Raw genomic sequence first — 21008 nt, forward strand, 5'->3', positions numbered from 1 at the left:
CACATGTAACAGGTCAGCCAGTGTCATAGGGGAAAAACTGCTGACAGATGCCCTTTAAATAACTAAATTCCAAGTCCTATTAAATCTTTTCAAGTATATATATATAAATCTGCTCAGCGCCTCCTGCGCTATATCAAGCAGCCTGCAGATCAGACAGATTAAATCTATGAATATATTGCCTCGTGGTACTTGAATCCTCCCTGACCTGGGAGCGAACTCTTTTTTATGAATGTTTTGCTTCTAACATTCTCAGCTGCAGTCTGTCAGGAGCGCTGTGTATAGTCAACAGCTTGTAGGCTGCGGGATTCCATAAAAAACTATTAAAGGGGTTGTCCCACAAAAAATATTCTGCAGTTTTCAAACCAGCACCTGGATCTGAATACTTTTGTAATTGGATGTAATTTAAAATTTATTATAGCCATGAAGTTATTTAACCCTTTCTACCCAGGAGTTTTTTTTTTACTTTGCATTTTCATTTTTTGCTCCCCGCCTTCCCAGGGCCATTTTTCGATTCACATAGTCGTATGAGGGCTTATTTTTTGCGGGACAAGTTGTACTTTCCAACGCCATCATTTAATATTGCATAGAATGTAGTGATGGAATTGGAAAAAAAACCCCACAATTTTGCCAGTTTTACGTGTTTTTTTTTTTTATGACGTTAATTATGCGTTTTGATGCTGAAAAAAAAAATTAAAAAAAATATATTTTTTTTCTGTCGTATTCTGACCCTAACTTTTTTGTAGTTATGTGTGTGGAGCTGTATGAGGGCTCATTTTTTGTGTACTTTTCATTGATACCATTCTGGGGCGTGTACAGCTTTTTGATCACTTTTTATGAAAAAAAATTTGTGGGAGGAAAAGCGACCAAAAAATTGAAAATCAGCCATTTTGCCCCTTTTTGCCTCCTCGGGAGCGGGCCCCTTCTTTAAAGACCCGACCCGTCGGGAAGGAGTTAATAAAATGTATCTGTATAGCGCCACCTGCTGTTTGTTTTTTTCCCTTTTCTTTGTCCTGCTCACTGTTATGGCCGCACGTGCTCAGTTTCATCCTTCGACTGCCTTCTGAGTTGTGATAGGGAGAGAGCGGCAGCAGAATAGACACGCCCCTTGAGCGGCAGCAGAATAGACACGCCCCTTGAGCTGTCAGCTTGATATAAATCTAGCAGAGCAATGAATGTGGAGATCTCTGGATCCATGTGACGTACAGGGCTGGTTCTAGCTTTGTTAGAAAGAGGTTGTCATGTACTGTAAATGATGTCTGATTTTAATTTTTTACATTAGTCATGGGATAACCCCTTTAAATATATAAGCTGTCCCCTTTCCTGGTATGTATTTGGTTTTATATATATATATATATATATATATATATATATATATATATATAAAAAACACACAAAAAAAGGGAAACCCTGCAGTTTTAACACTAACTACTGAGCCTCCCAATAGGCTGACACTTCCTGTTCTGTAGAAATCACTTCACAGTAGACAGTACCTACCCACCATTCACAATAGGTGATGTCACAGCTCACCTCCTCCCCTTCCCTGTACAATGACCTCTGCACAGGTCACAGAGCATTCCCACAACACTCTACCAATTTTTTTAAATAACGTCCCATGATGCTTTGTTATCTTGTAGAATTATGGTGGTACCTGGTATACTACTGACCTCCTTGCTTCCATTTCTACAGCTCGACCGACCAAATCTCCTTATGTTCTTCTAATTAGTGAAGTGAACCCTAATACCCCGGGATCGGCTGAAGATACTGAATTTGTGGAGCTTTACCACACAAGCAGCAGCTCGGTCAGCCTGGCTGGATACTGGCTAGTGCTCTTCAATGGGAAGAACAATTTGGCATACAGCGTCCTGAACCTCAAGGGCCACTACACAGATAAAAATGGCTACTTCCTAGTAGGCAGTGCCAAGATGACACCTAAACCTCACATTCTCTTACGTCCTAACACCATACAGAATGGAGCAGATGCGGTTGCCTTGTTTTACCGTCCGGCAAAGCAATATGGGGTCAACATGCCTGTGACAGAAGATGGCCTTGTGGACGCTGTAGTATACGTTTCACAAGCCAAGGATGATGCTTCGGGCCTTTTAAATGTCTTAACCCCAGGACAGGAGGCTGTACATGAAGATGAAAAATTCCTTGTGGAGGACGAGTCTTTGAGCCGTTGCTATGGGTTTGCTCCATTGGACCACTCCAGCTTTCAGGTACTTTGAAAAATGACTAGATATTTGATGAGACACATCGGTGGAAGTTGAAGGGACCACCAATGTCTAGATGGAACAGGTTCAGAGACATAACTGGGCCCCAGTGTAAAATCTGTAACAGGGCCCCCACCTGGTATGTCTCATTTATAATACTGATGTGCCTAAGACCTGATTGGACCTAAGACAACCAAAAGGTCAACTGCACCATAGACTACAGAGAAAGAAATTTATTGGTAGGTCTCTGGACATAGATGAGCCAACTAATGGCCTGAAGTCCAAGTCTGAATCCCAGAACCTGAATATTAGGTCCACCAATGTCTAGAGGGAACAGGTTCAGAGGAATAATTAGGCTTCTGGGCCCCAGTGCAAAATCTGTAACAGGGCCCCCACCTAGTATGTCTCATTTATAATACTGGTGTGCCTAAGACCTAAGATTGGACGTAAGACAACCGAAAGGTCAGTTGCATCATAGACTACAGGGAAATAAATATATAGACCTAGATGAGCCAACTAATGGCCTGATGTCCAAGTCTGAGCCCCATAACCTGAACATTACGATCTTGGATACTCTCCATTGATGATCCAGAGGGATGGGGTGTTATCATGTAGGGTCCAAGCTTTTTGAGAATTGGCTCTTTTTGTATGAGGATCATTACATTGCTCATTTGAGAAGATGATATTATACAATGGTTTAAATTTTTGATTTATGTTCCAGATCACTAAGATTACCCCTCTTACGAAGAACGACTGCGATACTGTGTTACCGTCCACAACTCCATATGAGACCTCAAGACGGTCAACTTCCACCCCCATGACGCTTTCAATCAGTGAGGTGGGGGTGTTGCAGGGATCTATGCCATACGACTTCATTGAACTCAAGGGACCCCCCGGAGCCCCAGTTGAGGATCATACATTGGTCCTGTATTCTAGCGATGGGAAGGTCTATTATAGGATTGGTTTGCAAGGCAAAATCTCAGATGATGGGTTCTATCTCATCAGCAACAATGAAACTAGTGGTAAGTAGCCCTAATTTCACAAGCCTGCGTTATGGATGCTAGACAATTAGGGGTGTGAAGTTGTTCTTCGAGGTGTAGGATCACTTCTGATGGACCTGTCCTTTACCAGAGCCTGACTCAAAAAGAGGGTGCAAGGTGGGGGGCGTAGACTAAAATAACCTACCCCATATGTTTCTGGCCATACACCTGAGATAAAAGTTGATTTCATTGGTCTTGTATGGGGGTGGGGGGGCCTCACAACTGTCCCCTGACAGCAGATTTTGGGGGAAAGTGGGATCGGCCATGTTGAGTTTGGACCTTTCTTTTAATTACTTGGGCAATAAAATGCTAATATCTGTCACATGTACTGTATTTATCCAGTAGAGATGATGGAGGTTTTACACCGGTATGGTGTCAGGTATGAGGCTTACACATCCCTGGTCTGCTGCGCAGCGTCCTATTCTTAGCCCAGTACTGGCCGGTAGTCAGCGGATGAGTCCAGAGATATTTCCATTTGGACTGTACTGTGATGTTTGCTGGGAATGAAATGCTACCGACTCATTGCTACAAGTATTCACTAAGTACAAAGTAATTTGTTACTGAGGTGTTGAGTCAATCACATCTCCTTCTATCTACTATATCCTTTCTTTCTTTCTCTCTCTCTTTCTTTCATCTCTCTATATCTATCTCATATCTATCATCTTGTAACATCAATCAGTCTATCTATCTATCTAATTCAAATCAGCTTTAATGGCAGGACTAAATACATTTTAGTCCTCCCTTCCTTCCTTCCTCCCTTCCCGTGACCTGGTGACCAAAGATGTCTCTCCATAGTCTTTAGACTCCCACGGTATGAAGAGCATTATGTAACATAATGTACAAAATAAGCACAGGAACATTTATTCTGTCCAAAAGTTTCCTGTATGAAATGTGTCACGAACACACTGTCATTGTGTGCATGGCTAAACGACGCTCCACAAATAGTGCTGTGCTCCTTTGTGCCAGATCTGTCCATACCTATGCCTTCAGAGGTGGTGAGTTGGTGGAGGCACCTAGATGGCGTTGGCTCCAGGGCATTTGCCCTTTGTTCCACTCTTATATTTCCAATATCGCTTCTATCAGGATTTGGGTTTTGTTGGTACTATAAATATCTGTCAGCCCAATAAAACTTCATTCCGAATTCTTCTGATGTCCATTGCTTTCTGCTCACAGACCAGCAGCTTCCTCTGATCTCCCGACCACGCATTCTTAGCCCTGAGGCCCTGGCTGTCTACAGGGGGTGCCCTGAGTCATTCCCTGTTGGGTCCTTCATGACGAAGAAAGATATTTTGGACGCCTTTATTTTTTCATGGGAAAATAGCTCAAGTACAGAAATTCTAAAAGATTTAACTCTACACAGTGTTACCTTCTACGAAACTAAACCGTGAGTACCACCAGTGACCACGTATGCTATAATAATGTGACAAATCACCTTCTGATCACTTTATCAGCCTGCACACAAGCCCTCCTGCAACTTTTACAAAATCTGTTGCTGACTTTCTATGGTATTCTTTCTTTTCAGTCATGGCATATAGTCCCATGTTACTAGACAGATCAGTTTCATGGGATAGATAGATAGATAGATAGATAGATAGATATGTGCAAAAAAGGCCAAGGCAGCACTCAAATATCGGTGAAAAACAGAGGGTATTTTATTAACCCATGTGGTAACAGCAACGTTTCAGCTCACTCCATGGAGCCTTTGTCAAGCCATGGCTTGACAAAGGCTCCCTGGAGTGAGCTGAAACGTTGCTGTTACCACATGGGTTAATAAAATACCCTCTGTTTTTCACCGATATTTCAGTGCTGCCTTGGCCTTTTTTGCACATATCTAACAAGACCGGGTCCGTGGTCTGCTTCAAGGTATTGCACCAACTTTTATTTGTGTGCTGCTCTTCAACTTTTTTCATAGATAGATAGATAGATAGATAGATACGGTAGATAGATAGATATACAGATATTTATAATCCTTTATGGATCTTGAGTTGACCAGCATAATTGACAAGGCATGATGTGGATGGTGTTACTAGACATCCTTGAATGTAGGATGTTCATCTGGAGGCTGTGGTGATCGTCTTGGTGTTCTCGTTGATGTTCTTGATGTCCTTGGTCTCATCAGTGATGTTCTCCTCCGCTTCAGCTTCTCTGTCTTCTTTGGTCTCCAGGGACATTTTTATATTTTCTCCCAATAACTTGTGCATGATGGTAAATGAGTTTGAACGTAAGAATATGTCATCCATGTCCTCTGGTCTATCAGTGATGACCGCCTCAAGGTCTTGAGTATCATGCTTTTGGCTTCTTTTCTTTCCGAAGTACAGATAAAGAGCAATGGTTGCTGCAATCCTTGCAATTAGTACCGCTAAACTAGTAATCAGTATAGTGAGCCAGAAATCTGGAGATAGATAGATAGATATGAGATAGATACTGTAGATAGCTTTTAGATGGTAGGCAGATAGATAGATAATAGACATAAAGAAAGATAGATAGATAGGAGATAGATAGATACTGTAGATTGCCTTGAGATGGTAGATAAATGATAGATAGATAGATAGATGGTAGGTAGATAGATAGATAGATAAATAGATAGACAGATACTGTAGATTTCTTGGAGATGGTAGATAGATACTAGATAGTTATTAGATAGAAGATAGATAGATAGATAGAAGATACATAGATGATTGATCAATAGCGGCTACACCCCGTGGTCTATTGATTGGGCAGTGCTCTTTGGCCACTGTATAATTGTATTATTTTGCCTCTATATTGTGGGATATCCATAGAAGGTTCTTTACAGGACACCGACCAACCCAATGTCAAATAGATAGTAACTCCTAAAATGTTCACATAGCTACCCCCCCCCTTTGTTTGTGCTTACAATAATTATATCCAAATTCATCCATAGTCAATTTAAGAATATAATAAATCACAGCCCAAACCTGACATGACTCTCGCCACCTTCAAGAACCCACAAAAGGACAACTGATCAGCAACATACATCCCCACTGCCATAACTGTGACATCACCGCCTAGCAGCGCTTCATAATGATGTAATCATGCTATGATGTCATCTCAAAACCAGCTTTACATCTCAAGTGACCAAACCCCCCCCAAGGCTGCCTGTGAATTAAAACAAGTGGCCATGCATTGGAATTCATAGGTATCCTAATTCATAACGGGGGAAAACAAATGTTATAGTGGGATTGCAAAAAAAAAAAAAGAAGTAAAAAGTGTAATAAAATATTAGGGCATATTTACTAATACTGACGTACTTTGCACTGTCTAAGAATACGAATCTCAGTCTTAATGTTAAACAAATTCACTATTCTGGCGCATGGACCTAGTGTAGTTTTACTCCAAAAATGTGCCAAACTTTTGGTGCATTATTGGCGCGCAGGGCCTCGTTTTGGCCACATCTCCTTTTAACAAGGTCACGCCCCCTTAGAAAAGTGTGTAAATGTCATATAAAGCTTGCACGCCCATGTTTTTGCACTGTTGCATTTTCATTAGTAAATCTGCCCCAATATGTTAAAAATAAATAAAAATGAAAACAAAATTACGGTAAATTCTCAGTTGTTATAGCCCCCCCCCCCCTAGTGGTGACCCAGGTAATTGCATTAGTAAATATAAACAGCTCTTTGGACTCCTGCGCGGTGAGTCTTGCAGTTACTGACCTCTTTATGTTGTATTATATTGCTTTATGTTAGGTAGCAGATTTATACCTTGTCTTTTTATGTCTCGCTCCAGATTGGTGTCAGTGAGTCTCTGTGCTCACCCTAGCGGATCCTCTCCTGTTATTCTGCCTGTCCAACAACCAAGCCCAGGCTCCGAAAATATCTGTCCTTCTGCCATCACTGCAATACAGCTCGACCTTTGCATCAATGGCGCCAGCATCGGTAATTGGGGACTATTTTGTGACAGTGGCTGCTGGGTGGCGTCCATAGAGCTAGCGGAATTTATCCAGTACATATAGCGGGGATTAACATTTTACTGTAGAGGAAGTCGGGACACACTGTATATATGGATGCCTAGTCTATAATATATGCAAATTAGCAATTAAGTGCAATGAGGGCGGGGTCAAGCCACTCTGTGCACCCCAGATCCTCCTGCTTCCTCTGCCAGCCCCTTCCCTTTCCTTAATTGACTGGGCCAGGTGAGATGACTATGCAGGAACCTGGCCCTGTCAATCAAAAAGGAGAGGGAGGGGCTGACAGAGAAAGCAGGAGGAGCCAAAGTGCACTTAGTTATTCGGGCCCACCCTCTGTGCACTTAACTGCTCATTTGCATATGGATTAAAAGGAGACCTTATTACAAGACACAGCTCTGATAACCCAGGTGTCCATCACATAATCGAGACAGATTAGAAAAGATCGGAATAAAGACCCCTATTATGGTTCAGCCCCTTCTTGATGCTTGGACTACTTTCCCACCATCTTCTAATCGAGTCCTGCGCAGATCCTTGTTACTTCATAGCAAAGAGGATGCACCAATAATCAGTGCTTTCCAAAAGCCCCACGTGGGTGCAATGAAGGCTGCCATTGCATGACTGCAAGCAGAGATCTTGAAAACTGCAGAACTGGTATAGAAGGTGTACGGTGGATCAGGTAATGCCGCCATATCATGCATTGTAAAATGACTTATATTCTCTTCTTACAGATTGCTCTGAATGGCAGACAGGGAGTCAAAGTGCTGTGGATAGCCTGAAGATCGGCCTCAGCCAGTCCGCGCAGCAGCACTGTTCATGTACCGCCCCACCAGCCTATATTCAAGGTCGCCCCACTTCAAATAAAAAAAAAAATATATATATATCATTAAGGGTGCACAATGTTTATTGGTCTTACTCCACTTCTTTTAGATGTGAATGTTACATGTCGCCAGGAAAGGCTTTCCATCTCTGGCAACGTCTTGAGCGCACGCAGCGACCAGCACCTCGTACAAAGATGGAACGCAGACCTGCTCAGCCAGGGAGACACATTCACCTTGCAAGGCTCCTCCATGGGCTCCTCGGGGTGCTTCATTCAAATGAAGACAGGTAAGACATGAGAAAGACAGATCAGCGGATAATTATAAAAAAGAGACGGTGGACAACCGCGGTTCAGTTTCCGCACCGCTTGACTTCAGGCTCTCCTTCAGTGTTATGCAGATGTGACATCATCAGTATGGCCAAACCAGGCTTGAGCCTTCCCTGAAAAGACATTAAAGGGGTTGTCATGACTTAAAGGGGTTATCCCATGATTGATATAACATGACAATCTCTTTCTAACAAAGCTAGAACCGGCCCTGCACCTCACATGGATCCAGGGGTCTTCCCAAAGGGGTTGTCTCACTTCAGAAACCTGTGGGCCTCATTTATCAACACTGCCCATAGCAACCAATCACATCACAGCTTAAAGGGGTTGTCTCCCTTCAGCAAATGGCATTTATCATGTAGAGAGAGTGAATACAAGGCACTTACTAATGTACTGTGATTGTCCATATTGTCTCCTTTGCTGGCAGGATTTATTTTTCCATCACATTATACGCTGCTCGCTTCCATGGTTACGACCACCCTGCAATCCAGCAACTAGGGTGGCCACTGGCTTCACCCTAGAAAGCCGGACTGACCCAAACCACCCCCACAACACACCAAACCACACCCACAATGCCCCAAACCACACCCACAACGCCACAAACCACCCCCACAATGATCAAAACCACGCCTCCAAACGGCATGAAGCCACGCCCCCATATCCGTGAAGCCACGCCCCCACCATTGGCTGGAAAAACACGGGGGAGGAGAGGGAAGAACTTTGTGATTGGAAGGTGAGCGGGGCAGCCGGGGGGCTTCTCTCCCCCTCAGTCAGCCACAGGGAGTCATTTCTGCGGCTCTAGTGACTGACTGGGGGTGAGAGAAGCTTTGGTCAGTTGCTGCAGCTTACGCTCAGACAGCACAATGCTGCTGTCTGAGACGTGAGCCACTGAAAAGGAGGACATCCCTGCGTCCGTCCAGGCACTGCGCCGGACGGAGGACAGGGAGCCTGAAAACCGGACTGTCCGGCCTAAAACCGGACGTCTGGCCACCCTACCAGCAACGGTGGTCGTGCTTACACACTATTGAAAAAGGCGCTGGCCTCTCTGGAGGCAGGGACTGCAGGAGTGTGCATAGGCCAGGGTATTTTCCTACAGTTTGCTGGATTGCAGGGTGGTCGTAACCATGGAAACGAACAGTGTATAATGTGATGGAAAAATAAATCCAGCCAGCAAAGGAAGCAATATGGACAATCACAATACATTAGTAAGTGTCTTGTATTAACTTTCTGTACATGACAAATGCCATTTGCTGAAGGGAGACAATCCCTTTAAGCTGTGCTGTCATTGGTTGATAAATGAGGCCCACGGGTTTCTCTTTTTTGGTGCTCACTGAACCTGTGTCATGCCCCCTCGGCTCCTGCACAATAAATCAGATGTGTGTTGTGTGGAGTGCTCCTTTAAATCATATGATGTGATATTCAGTACATTCTGAGAGCGGCCCCTGAACCTCATCGTTCTTTTCCATTTTGACCTTTTACATGCAGAGTCATCTTTTATTTGGCTCCGGCCTTTAGCCGCTCTCTTTTCCTGATATTACAACCACGGTGCGGTGCCCGAGGAAGACACCCGATCCTCAGTTATTTATAGGGCATGGCGGAGGAAAATGATGGATGATATCAGGAGTATATCCATCATCTGGTGACTCATGTACACTGCCGGTCTGTCTCTGAGACCCAATACTGGGGGACATTTATCAAAACTGGCTTAGTTGCCCATAGCAACCAATCAGATTCCACCTTTCATTTTTCAGAGCCACTTTGGCAAATGAAAGGTGGAATCTGATTGGTTGCTGTGGGCAACTAAGCCAGTTTTCCTTGACACCAGTTTTCATAAATCTTCCCCAGTATGTTTTAGTTTGCGTCATCTCATGGAGCAGAATGATAGAACTAGAAGAGGACCCGTCCCCTCTCCGGACATGTCTGCTTTAGTAACTACTTGCATTCCCCATGTAAACACTATTCTGAAACATCTTTTCATATGACTCTATGTTGTGACGTTCCTCTATTATTCCTGCTAGAAATTTAGGAGTGAATTGCCAGCAGTATGTAGTAAAAGGTCCAGATGGGTATTACCAGTTTTTTGGGTGTCCCTGCACAGTCTGACACTATCCAATTAGCGCTGCCATGGTCAGACCTTGCAGGGACACCACCCCCAACTGGTAATACTCAGGATGGACCTTTACTGCAGACTGCTAGTAAGTCATTCATCAATTCCTAGTTGGAATAATTGAGGGACAGTGCAAAAGACGCTCCATGGGGAATACAATTACCAGTAGTCACTTAAACAAACATGTCAGGACAGATAACGGGGTCTGCCCCGCTCCTTTATGATGTCCATGTGCTGACAGTTTGCTGCAGTGTATCGGTAAGGCCTCATGCACACAACTTTAGGTGGCCTGTGCCCGTGTTGTGGCCCGCAAACAGTGGGTCTGCAATATACGGGCACCAGCCATGTGCTCACTGTATCACGGATGCAGGACCCATTCACTTGAATGGATCCGCAATCCGGGAGAGACGATGCGGTGCAGAACGGAGGCACGGATCGAAAGCCCATGGAGGCACTACTGAGTGTTTGCGTGGGTTTTCTGTCTGCATGCACTACTTTTTTGCTGTGTTTACCGTCGGATGCGGATCACGGACCCTATTCAAGTGAATGGGTCCACGTCCACAGACGGCGGGAATACAGTTGGTGCCCGTGCATTGCGGATAGCAATTTGCGGGGGCAGCACAGACATGGCCGGCACACTAAATGGTAAAGTATATCAGGAGTATCCTGATTAATGAAATCTACGGCATACCCACTGGAAATGCTATAAATGTGGTTCAGGCCCCATCTTGGCAGGTGCAGTCTAAGGTGACCACTAGAAGACCTGGACATACGTGTTTCCTTTCAAGTCTATGCATAACCGTGCGTAACGTAATTAGGCAGAATACCCTTTTAAGATTTACATATCACTGGAACCCCCACCCCCTTTAAGTATAACATATTGGGTACCCCGAAAAAGCCTTGTGTCATATTGTCTCAATTATGTCTTGGTTTCTAGGATCCTTCAAAGCCTGGCAGGTCTCCCTCCTGGTGCTGCTGTTACTGCTCATGATATGTGGATTCATTGGATTCATCATCTACCTACGGAAAAGGTAACCGAACAGACACCCGGGTCCTAAAAATATGACCCCCCCTCAGGTCAACCCTACAAGGGGCCTGGAAGGAGAGATCTGAGCTGCTGTATGCAGAGACTGGTTTAGTTCCGTCTTTGAGTTGACATCTCCGGCGCAAATAGTGCAGCTGCCATAAAGCGCACACACCCTGCGGCGCTGTCCATACAGGACGGATTTGCGTGCCTCCAGTATGGCCGCCGCCAGGGTTTTCATTATGGAATGCTAAAAAAATTGCTAAAATGCTTAAAACAATAACACAAAGTGTTAACAATGGAGGTTCTGACACTTTGTAACATATTTACATTAGTGCGGGACCCTCTTTAAACATTTCTCCAATGTTAGGACCCTGCATCCAGTAGCCCAAAACTCTTACAGAACCCAGTGGGACACATTTACTATAGTGTCTGCGCCTGTTTTTAGGCGGAAAAATGCTGTTTTAGACTGTCTTATTATTTTTTGGTCTCATTGAGGGTGGGTTCACACTAGTGTTAGGGATTCCGTTATGGCTTTCCGTTATAACATGGTTATAACGGAATCCATTAGGATGGAATGCAAAACGGAAGCCTTTAAAGAGGCATTCCGTTTTGCTCCGTCCTAATAGAAGTCTATGGGAAAGCATAACGGATCCGTCTTTCCGTCTTATGGATTCTGTTATTTTCCGTTATAACCATGTTATAACGGAAAGCCATAACGGACTCCATAACGCTAGTGTGAACCCACCCTTACTCTGTTTTGGAGGCTTTTGCGCCTCGTTCTCCTATTTTGATTTGTTAGATTAATTCAGAAGTTTTATAACTTTTGCGCCTATTTTCCAACCTATTTAGGTAGGAACAACTTATTTTGCGCCTGATTTAATCGTAAAAACAGTCTAGGGTTGGCGTACTTTTCTGCGTCTGTTTTGAGTGGCGAGTTGCGCCACATTTTGTCCAAAAAAATTTGGGGATATGCACCTAATTTCATTTCACTTGTGGCAGAATTTTCATGCACATATTAATTAGACCAATTTTAGGCCTCATGCACACAAACGTATACTCTTTCCATGTCCGTTCCGTTTACGGACTGTATACGGAACCATTCATTTCAATGGGTCCGCAAAAAAAACAGAAGTTACTCCGTGTGCAATCTGCTTCTGTATGTCCGTATTTCCGTTCCGCAAAAAAATAGAACATGTCCTATTATTGTCCGCATTACGGACAAGGATAGTTCTGTTCTATCAGGGGCCAGCTGTTCCGTTCTGCAAAATACGGAATGCACACGGAAGTCATCCGTATTTTTTATGGACCGCAAAATACATACGGTCGTGTGCATGAGGTCTTAGTGAATATGAACCTGTCATACTGATGAACAACCACTAGGGGTCAGACTAATGCCAATATACCTCTTCTAATTTATCAAGTGCTTGATAAATAGTTGGCAAAAGAAAGACAGCAGTACTATCCTTGTCCGTAATGTGGACAATAATAGGACATGTTCTATTTTTTTGTGGAGCAACCATGCATACACGGAAGACATTTCCGTTTTTTTGCAGCCCCCTTTGAAGTGAATGGTTCCACATACAGGCTGCAAAAAAAGCTGTACGGATGCGTGAAAAAAAGCCTTTGAATCCCTTGATCAACTCTTTTTTGAAATTTAATGGGAAAGACTGGTGGCAGGCGGACCTGTCTTGGATTGCATCGCCGTAGCATTAAGGGTTATAATTAATCTAGCAATGAAAGATGTGCCGCCAGAACAGCAGAAGTCACAGGGTTGAGCTGCAGTGGGGGATCAGTAAAACACATAGGGGCGTCTGGTCAACTTACTACCTCTCGTAAGATTGCAATTGAATGTTTTGGTATCATACGGTTTTCATAAAATTGTGTTTGTTCTCCAGGACCCCCCAGAACTACACAACCATTGAAATGAATCCACACACAGACTTAACAGCCGACTACTGATGACTGGGGATCTACCGCTAACATCATGGCCTACAGATATGCGACTCATCTCGAGCTCAGCCAAGGACTTAATTACTGGTGTCCGAGTGGTCCCATCCTCCTTCTTCCGGGAATAAGGCAAGGGGTACGCGGTGACATTTGTCGCACAACATTTTTTCTAATGATAGTCCATGGTGTTGCACTGTGACATGCTGCGTCAGTCGCACAAAAATCCATCCAAGTTACATAAAATGTTGCGCGACATTACTGCGACAAATGTTATCATGTAGCCGTAACTCAAGGCCTCATGCACACGACCGTGTTGCAGTCCACAAACCACAGATCGGCAAAATTCGGACACCTTCCACGTGCAATCCACATTTTTCTCCCTCGATCACTATGCATGATCATGTGCATGAGCCCTAACATATATGCAAGAATACTAAACTATTAGGCCTCATGCACATGACCGTATCCGTTTTGCCGTCCCAAAACTCTGGATCCGCAAATTATGGATGCGGTCCGTATGCCGTTATTTTTTTTTTTTTGCGGACCTATTGACTTCAGTGGTCTGTAGTCTGCCTTTTGTAGACATATTATATCCGCGGAACGGACATACGGATCCGAAAAGCACATGGATGATTCATAGTAACATAGTATATAAGGCCAAAAAAAGACATCTGTCCATCCAGTTCGGCCTGTTATCCTGCAAGTTGATCCAGAGGAAGGTAAAAAAAAAAACCCTGTGAGGTAGAAGCCAATTTTCCCCACTTTAGGGGAATAAAAAATTCCTTCCCGACTCCAATCAGAATAACTCCCTGGATCACCGTCCCCTCTCTAGTAGCTATAGCCTGTAATATTATTACACTCCAGAAATACATCCAGGCCCCTCTTGAATTCTTTTATTGTACTCACCATCACCCCCTCCTCAGTCTGAAGTCAATGGGTCTGCAAAAAAAAAAATGCGGATGCAACACGGACGGTATCAGTATTTGTCATGTGCATGAGGTCTTAGTAGGAGGACATGGAGCAGAAGACATTCAGATAAATGATTCAGCCTTAGTGAAGATTACACCAAATCTAGATCTAGAACATTATTCTCTTTTAGGACATTGAACAGTTTAGAACATGCTCTAGGTCCTCAGACATGAGGAATTTCTCAGAGGACACTGGGACTAGAAAACCATTACTTTGAAGGGATCAGATCATGGTTCTGGTGGGACTGGTCTTCACAGAACTTTGTCATAGCAGGAACGCCCTTATCGCATGTTGGATGATAAATTTAAAAAATATGAGAGAAATCCTGGCGATGATAGGTTGTAACTCTCAGCTTTACATGGACACTTCAGGTTCCTTTGATGTCCTCAGCGAAAATCAAGACGTGTAGACTTCCATTACTACATTCTCATGGATGTTCAGTCCCTCAGTTACAATTGAGCTTTCTAGGACAAAAACAAGGCACGAGGAAGCTGAAGGCACTAAGGTGACTCAAATGTTGGGTAGGTCCGATCCAACAAACTGTCTTTCCTATGGAGGTATACTCACCTTTACCTGGATTCTTCTGAACCCTTTGTTCCGTTTTTCGAAGCAAAAGGACATGATTATTTTTGTACAGTTTTTGGTTTTCAAGAAAAATAGTTTTAATAAAAAATAAAGGTGTGGACGTGTGTGAGGTGTCTGCTTATTGGGGCAGCGAAGGGCACCAATAAGAGCAAGATCAAGAAGGTCATACACTCTAGAAATAAAGCTGGCCAACAGGTTTAGTCCTGATAACTTCTGATATGATGCCTGGTATATTAAAGGGGTCACCCCAAAATGTAAACTTATCCTCTATCCAGTGGAAGTATCTGTTTGGTGGGAATCCAACCATTGAGTCCCCTCACAGATAACAAAAGGAGGTTCAGGGTCCAATTAATGAGTATATGACATCACTTAGTAAAAGATGGACAACCCCTTTAATTGTAACCTGGCTTCCTGAGTGGGGAGGCAGTGTTATTCTATGACCCTTGAGACCTCCCCAAGCAGGTCAGACATCCAACAGGCACAGAGCAAAAACTAACAAAATGTCAAAAACTTTTAATAACTTTTGCAAACCTTGTACAGAGCGGAGCTGTACATAAGGAGGCGGTTATCAAAAACCATCACACAGTATTTTATTTGCAAATTATATAACAGTTTTGTTTTGTTTTACAAAAGTTTAACATTTCCATTCCTATCTCTGGGATTATAAAAACTTAAGAAAGGAATCCATGATTAATGACTTAGTCCATGGCTTATAAGAGAGTGAAAGACATTCAGACAATCTCATGGGCACCTATATGAGGCAAATGTTAAAAATACACCCCCCCCCCCACGCAGATATAACATATTTGACTTTTGTGGAAAAACCAAGGTCTCCAGCTCTGCACTTTGTAAAGTCTACAGACATGAGCTTGCTCCGAGGAGCAGGAGCCTAATGATGGTTGTGACATTTATCAAACGCTTTGTAACTGATGACCTATCCTCTGGACAGGTCACTGGCATCTGATCAGTGGGGTCCGACACCCAGGACCCCGCCGATCAACTGTTTGAGAAGGTCCCAGTGCTCCTCTGAGTGCTGCAGCCTTCTTGCTGCTAGGCCAGTGACGTCACAACCATCGGTGGTGTGTCCTAAGCGCACCTCACCCTATTCACTTGAATGGGGCCGAGCTGTGCCTAGCCTATGATACCGATAGTCATGATGTCACTGCCCTAGTGTAAGCAGCGAGATGGCCAAGGAGCTTACAGGCGCTCTGGGGCCTTCTCAAACAGCTGATTAGGACCAGACACCTCCAACCATCACAGTTATCCAGAGGATAAGTCATCAGTTACAAAGAGTCAGATAACCCCTTTAAATACAGATGACCTATCCTCAGGCTAGGTCATCAAAATTAGATTAGTGAGAGTCCGACTCTCTGCACCCTTGCTGATCAGCTGTTTGAAGGGGTGAGCGTTGCTGCCTCTTCCTTGGCTCCTGGCGTTACGTCCATGGCAGTGTCTGGATTCAGACTCCTGATGATCTGTACTGATGACCTTTCTTGAGGATAGGTCATCAATTTTTAAGTCTTGGAATACCCCTTTAAGCATTTGCCGCTAGTAGATCGTAAAGCCATATGTCCCGCTGCACAGCGTCTAGGTGGAGAGATACAGGAACTTTTCTTCAAGTCATCACCCCTTTCCTACTCGGGAGCTATAAGTGCCCTCTGATTTTTATTTCTACTTAAGACCTCAAGAGTGAGAATATAAGTCATTGCACAACCTCGACCCCTAACCAAGTGTTTACCAGCGTCTGGATCATGAAGAGTTTTAGTCTCTTCAATTCTGGTGAATAGGGGAAGACACATGAATGTAGACACTCATACATGGCATGTACATACTGTGGGTGCAGCAAAAAAGTCCAAATGGATCCAGCGAGTAAAATCAATGATTCTTTATTTCTTCCTTTTAAAAAATGTATAAAAAAGTACCGTAATCCTCCTGCATAAAATCAAAACGTTTCAACCATAAGACAGGTCTTCTTCATGGATTCAGATACAGGCATGTAACTGCTTTTTAAGCAAAAAGGGGGGAATGAAATCAATTGAAAATATGAAGGAACGCCGCAGTGCAGGTGTACGGTAAAATGTAGATACTATTAACTCTTGATGTCCATGCCTGTGGCTGAAGACTGACTTGCACTAATAAAAGAGTACGGTAAATAATATAATATAATGACACGATGTACAATAATGCAGGAATGAGAAACAATCATATATTAATAATGTAATACAATATCTGTATGATAATTCATTCCATAAGGCTGAGCGGTGTTTAAGGTAAAAATCCAGAAAGCTTCTCTCTCCAATAATAATTTTTTGAAGCTGCCCCTTCGCTTGTATCGTTTTACTTTTTCTATACCAATTAAACTGAGGGACGCAACCTCACTATTATGTCGTACCAAAAAGTGTTTAGATTCGCCAGAGAGGTTCCGATTTTTATTTTTGTTGGTGAAATCATTCAGATGCTCAAGAAAAGGCCCCTTCAGTTTTCTGGTTGTGCTGCCTATGTAAGCTAAATCGCATAGTGTGCACATGATCATATATAAGATGCCTTCTGTGTTGCAATTTATGTAGCTTTTTATTTTGTATTTTATTTCTTTTTGGGTGTGTGGGAATTCTTTGGTTGAGTGAACGTAAGAGCAGGTTTTGCAGGGATGATTCCCACAGGGATAAAAATCCTAAATTGGATAGCCATCTGCGAGATTTGGAATAAAAATAGTTTTTAAATCGCTAGGTGCAATTATTATTTTTTTTGGCCTATTGTTAGAGCTTTCCTTTAAATCCTTCTGACAATATGTGGTGTCATTTTTCATATTCATAAAGTATTGGTATATATTTGTAAATGAAAGATCGTACTTGATAAAAAAGAAGAGGGGATTATATTGTAAAGTAAGTGTTGGTGTCAACTTGCTTTTATTCTTGTTCCCGTTTTCATTATGTTCTTTTGTTAGAAGCTCATGTTGGGTTAACCCGGGCAGTGCCTTGTTTTAGCATCCGATCAGGGTAACCCCCGGCTGACAATCTATTGTGTATAGCTTTCTGTTCACATTGGTAGTTTTTTTCTGTGCTGCAATTACATTTGGCTCTGATTAATTCAGCAGTGGGAATAGCTTTCAATGTATGTTTTGGAAGGAATGTACCTGCATGAAGAATTGTATTACCTGAGATGGGTTTTCTATACACTCACCTAAAGAATTATTAGTGCCCCCATACTAATCCGGTGTTGGACCCCCTTTTGCCTTCAGAACTGCCTTCATTCTACGTGGCATTGATTCCACAAGGTGCTGATGGCATTCTTTAGAAATGTTGGCCCATATTGATAGGATAGCATCTTGCAGTTGATGGAGAATTGAGGGATGCACATCCAGGGCACGAAGCTCCCGTTCCACCACATCCCAAAGATGCTCTATTGGGTTGAGATCTGGTGACTGTCGGGGCCATTTTAGTACAGTGAATTCATTGTCATGTTCAAGAAACCAATTTGAAATGATTGGAGCTTTGTGACATGGTGCATTATCCTGCTGGAAGTAGCCATCAGAGGATGGATACATGTTCTCATTCTGTTTACGCCAAATTCAGACTCTACCATTTGAATGTCTCAACAGAAATCGAGACTCATCAGACCAGGCAACATTTTTCCAGTCTTCAACAGTCCAATTTTGGTGAGCTCGTGCAAATTGTAGCCTCTTTTTCCTATTTGTAGTGGAGATGAGTGGTACCCGGTGGGGTCTTCTGCTGTTGTAGCCCATCCGCCTCAAGGTTGTGCGTGTTGTGGCTTCACAAATGCTTTGCTGCATACCTCGGTTGTAACGAGTGGTTATTTCAGTCAACGTTGCTCTTCTATCATCTTGAATCAGTCGGCCCATTCTCCTCTGACCTCTAGCATCCACAAGGCATTTTTGCCCACAGGACTGCCGCATACTGGATGTTTTTCCCTTTTCACACCATTCTTTGTAAACCCTAGAAATGGTTGTGCATGAAAATCCCAGTAACTGAGCAGATTGTGAAATACTCAGACCTGCCCGTCTGGCACCAACAACCATGCCACGCTCAAAATTGCTTAAATCACCTTTCTTTCCCATTCTGACATTCAGTTTGGAGTTCAGGAGATTGTCTTGACCAGGACCACCCCCCTAAATGCATTGAAGCAACTGCCATGTGATTGGTTGACTAGATAATTGCATTAATGAGAAATAGAACAGGTGTTCCTAATAATTCTTTAGGCGAGTGTATGTAGCTGTGATGATCTCCTGATTACACGCCAACAGCACAGGAAGAAATAAACCAGACACCAGCATTACTAGTCATGAACTTGTCTTCCTATCCACTCACCAAACATCAAGTTGAAGTCCTCTGGGTTAAAATGTTGCACCTACTAATACTCCTAATATTTTTGGCATCATAAAAGACATCAACAAATGTATTAGGGATCTAACAATCAGGAGACATTTCTTTGACAATCAGGATTTTGCCGCAGATGCGGAGCACACTAGTGAACAATCAGTTAATGTTTATCAAGATATGGAATTTTTAAAGCAATTATCGGTAATTAACTTAGAAAATTTGGATGATGTTGTTCGGCACACTAACCCTAATGTGAACATGTCCATGGATTTCAAGACAACCAATAAGGGTTTTTACCCAATACATTCTAGGGTGGAATCCAAACAGTATCGATTACGGGGATCAAAAATTTGCATTCTAAATATGATGCTGCATATGTCCATCACAACTTGTCACCAGCCCAAAAACTTGCATTATCACAATTACAGAATGAGTCCTCGAAATGACAGATAAAACAGGTGCCGAGGTTGTGATGGACACTGTGCAATATAAGCAGCAAATCATTTATGAAATCCTGACAAGTGACCCCACTAAAAACCTATTGACACAAATAACAATCTTGTTATCTCAAGGTCTATCTTTGGGGGATATTAACCAAAACCAAAGTGACTTTTTACGTAATAATGAACCTATTACACCTATTGTCTACGGGCTCCCGAAGGTTCACAAGGGGGTCTCACCTCCCCCACTGAGACGTATTGTCTCAGGTGTGGGTTCCCTTTGTGAAAACCCGGGAGCCTGGTTAGACAATTGACTACAACCCTTAGTATGCAGACTACCGGGACACAAAAGAAGTATTGCGCAATATGGAACATAGAATTTGGCGCTGTAATAACTGGTGGCTTAGCTGTGATGTAACAGCTCTGTATCCGTAATTACCACATGGGTTTATAATGGAAGCTCTGAAATTTAATTTGAGATCTTATATTGAATACTCATTAGATCTCATACACTTTATTTTAGAAATTACAGTTTTTCTAATTAAAAACAATTTCTTTCAGTTTGACAAAAAGTTTTTCTACAAAAACTGGTGTCCCTATGGGTGTAAAATACTCTCCTTGGCTTACTGGGAGATAATGAAAATAATCCTTTTTTGGATAATATTAGGTGGTACGGCAGATACATCGATGACCTGCTATTTATTTGTGTCATGCCCTGCTCAGGCTATGTGCGGAGGTCTGCCAGATTAGCAGCACGTGTGTAGCCTTTTGTTTTGTTTTGGAGTTGAGCTATATCCTCCTCCCTTCAGGTGCACTGGGTGGGGTCGTTGGTTTGAGTTTAAATTACACCCACTCCCAGTGTCCTGTGCGGTTTATAGCTTCTGTCTGGCTCTGTGAAAGGAAGGAAGGAAGAATTTGCTGTTCCTGCTCAGAAAAGATAAGTTGGTTTTTGTTTTCTTGTGGTTGGCTGTCTAGGCTGTTAGAGAGACGCCGGCCCCCTCCAGGTTCTGAGGGAGCAGGCTGCCTCTATCCCCCTTTCACCATTTTAGGGATTTTAGGGAATTTTCAGCCCAGGCACGAGGACACGTTATTTCCACCTTCAGGGTCTTAACGTGGGCATAGAAGTATAGGGAGAGCTGGTAGGGATTTGTCAGGAGGTGACCTTGATCCCCAGCTTCTCGCCTAGACATTTGTTTGTTTATTTTCTGTTTATCTGGTATCCTGTCCGCCGTGACAATTTGGCAGGGAGATGTGTCTGCCGTATCCCCTTTTATACGCTA

At 43.1% G+C, this 21008-nt stretch overlaps 1 protein-coding gene across 1 annotated transcript in view; it reads left to right on the forward strand.

Moving 5' to 3' along the window:
• Positions 1-14081, forward strand: part of LOC121007399 — a 34915-nt gene extending 20834 nt beyond the window's left edge. The window contains exons 8-15 of the mRNA XM_040439295.1: positions 1687-2216; positions 2932-3232; positions 4424-4634; positions 6995-7143; positions 7904-8017; positions 8103-8279; positions 11361-11454; positions 13346-14081. Coding sequence (XP_040295229.1) covers positions 1687-2216; positions 2932-3232; positions 4424-4634; positions 6995-7143; positions 7904-8017; positions 8103-8279; positions 11361-11454; positions 13346-13409 — 1640 coding nt within the window. The 3' untranslated portion in view covers positions 13410-14081. The remainder of the gene's footprint in view (positions 1-1686; positions 2217-2931; positions 3233-4423; positions 4635-6994; positions 7144-7903; positions 8018-8102; positions 8280-11360; positions 11455-13345) is intronic.
• The last annotated feature ends 6927 nt before the right edge of the window (positions 14082-21008 follow it).

The sequence above is a fragment of the Bufo bufo genome, chromosome 7 (genome assembly GCF_905171765.1).
Source record: "Bufo bufo chromosome 7, aBufBuf1.1, whole genome shotgun sequence".
Taxonomy (NCBI): domain Eukaryota; kingdom Metazoa; phylum Chordata; class Amphibia; order Anura; family Bufonidae; genus Bufo; species Bufo bufo.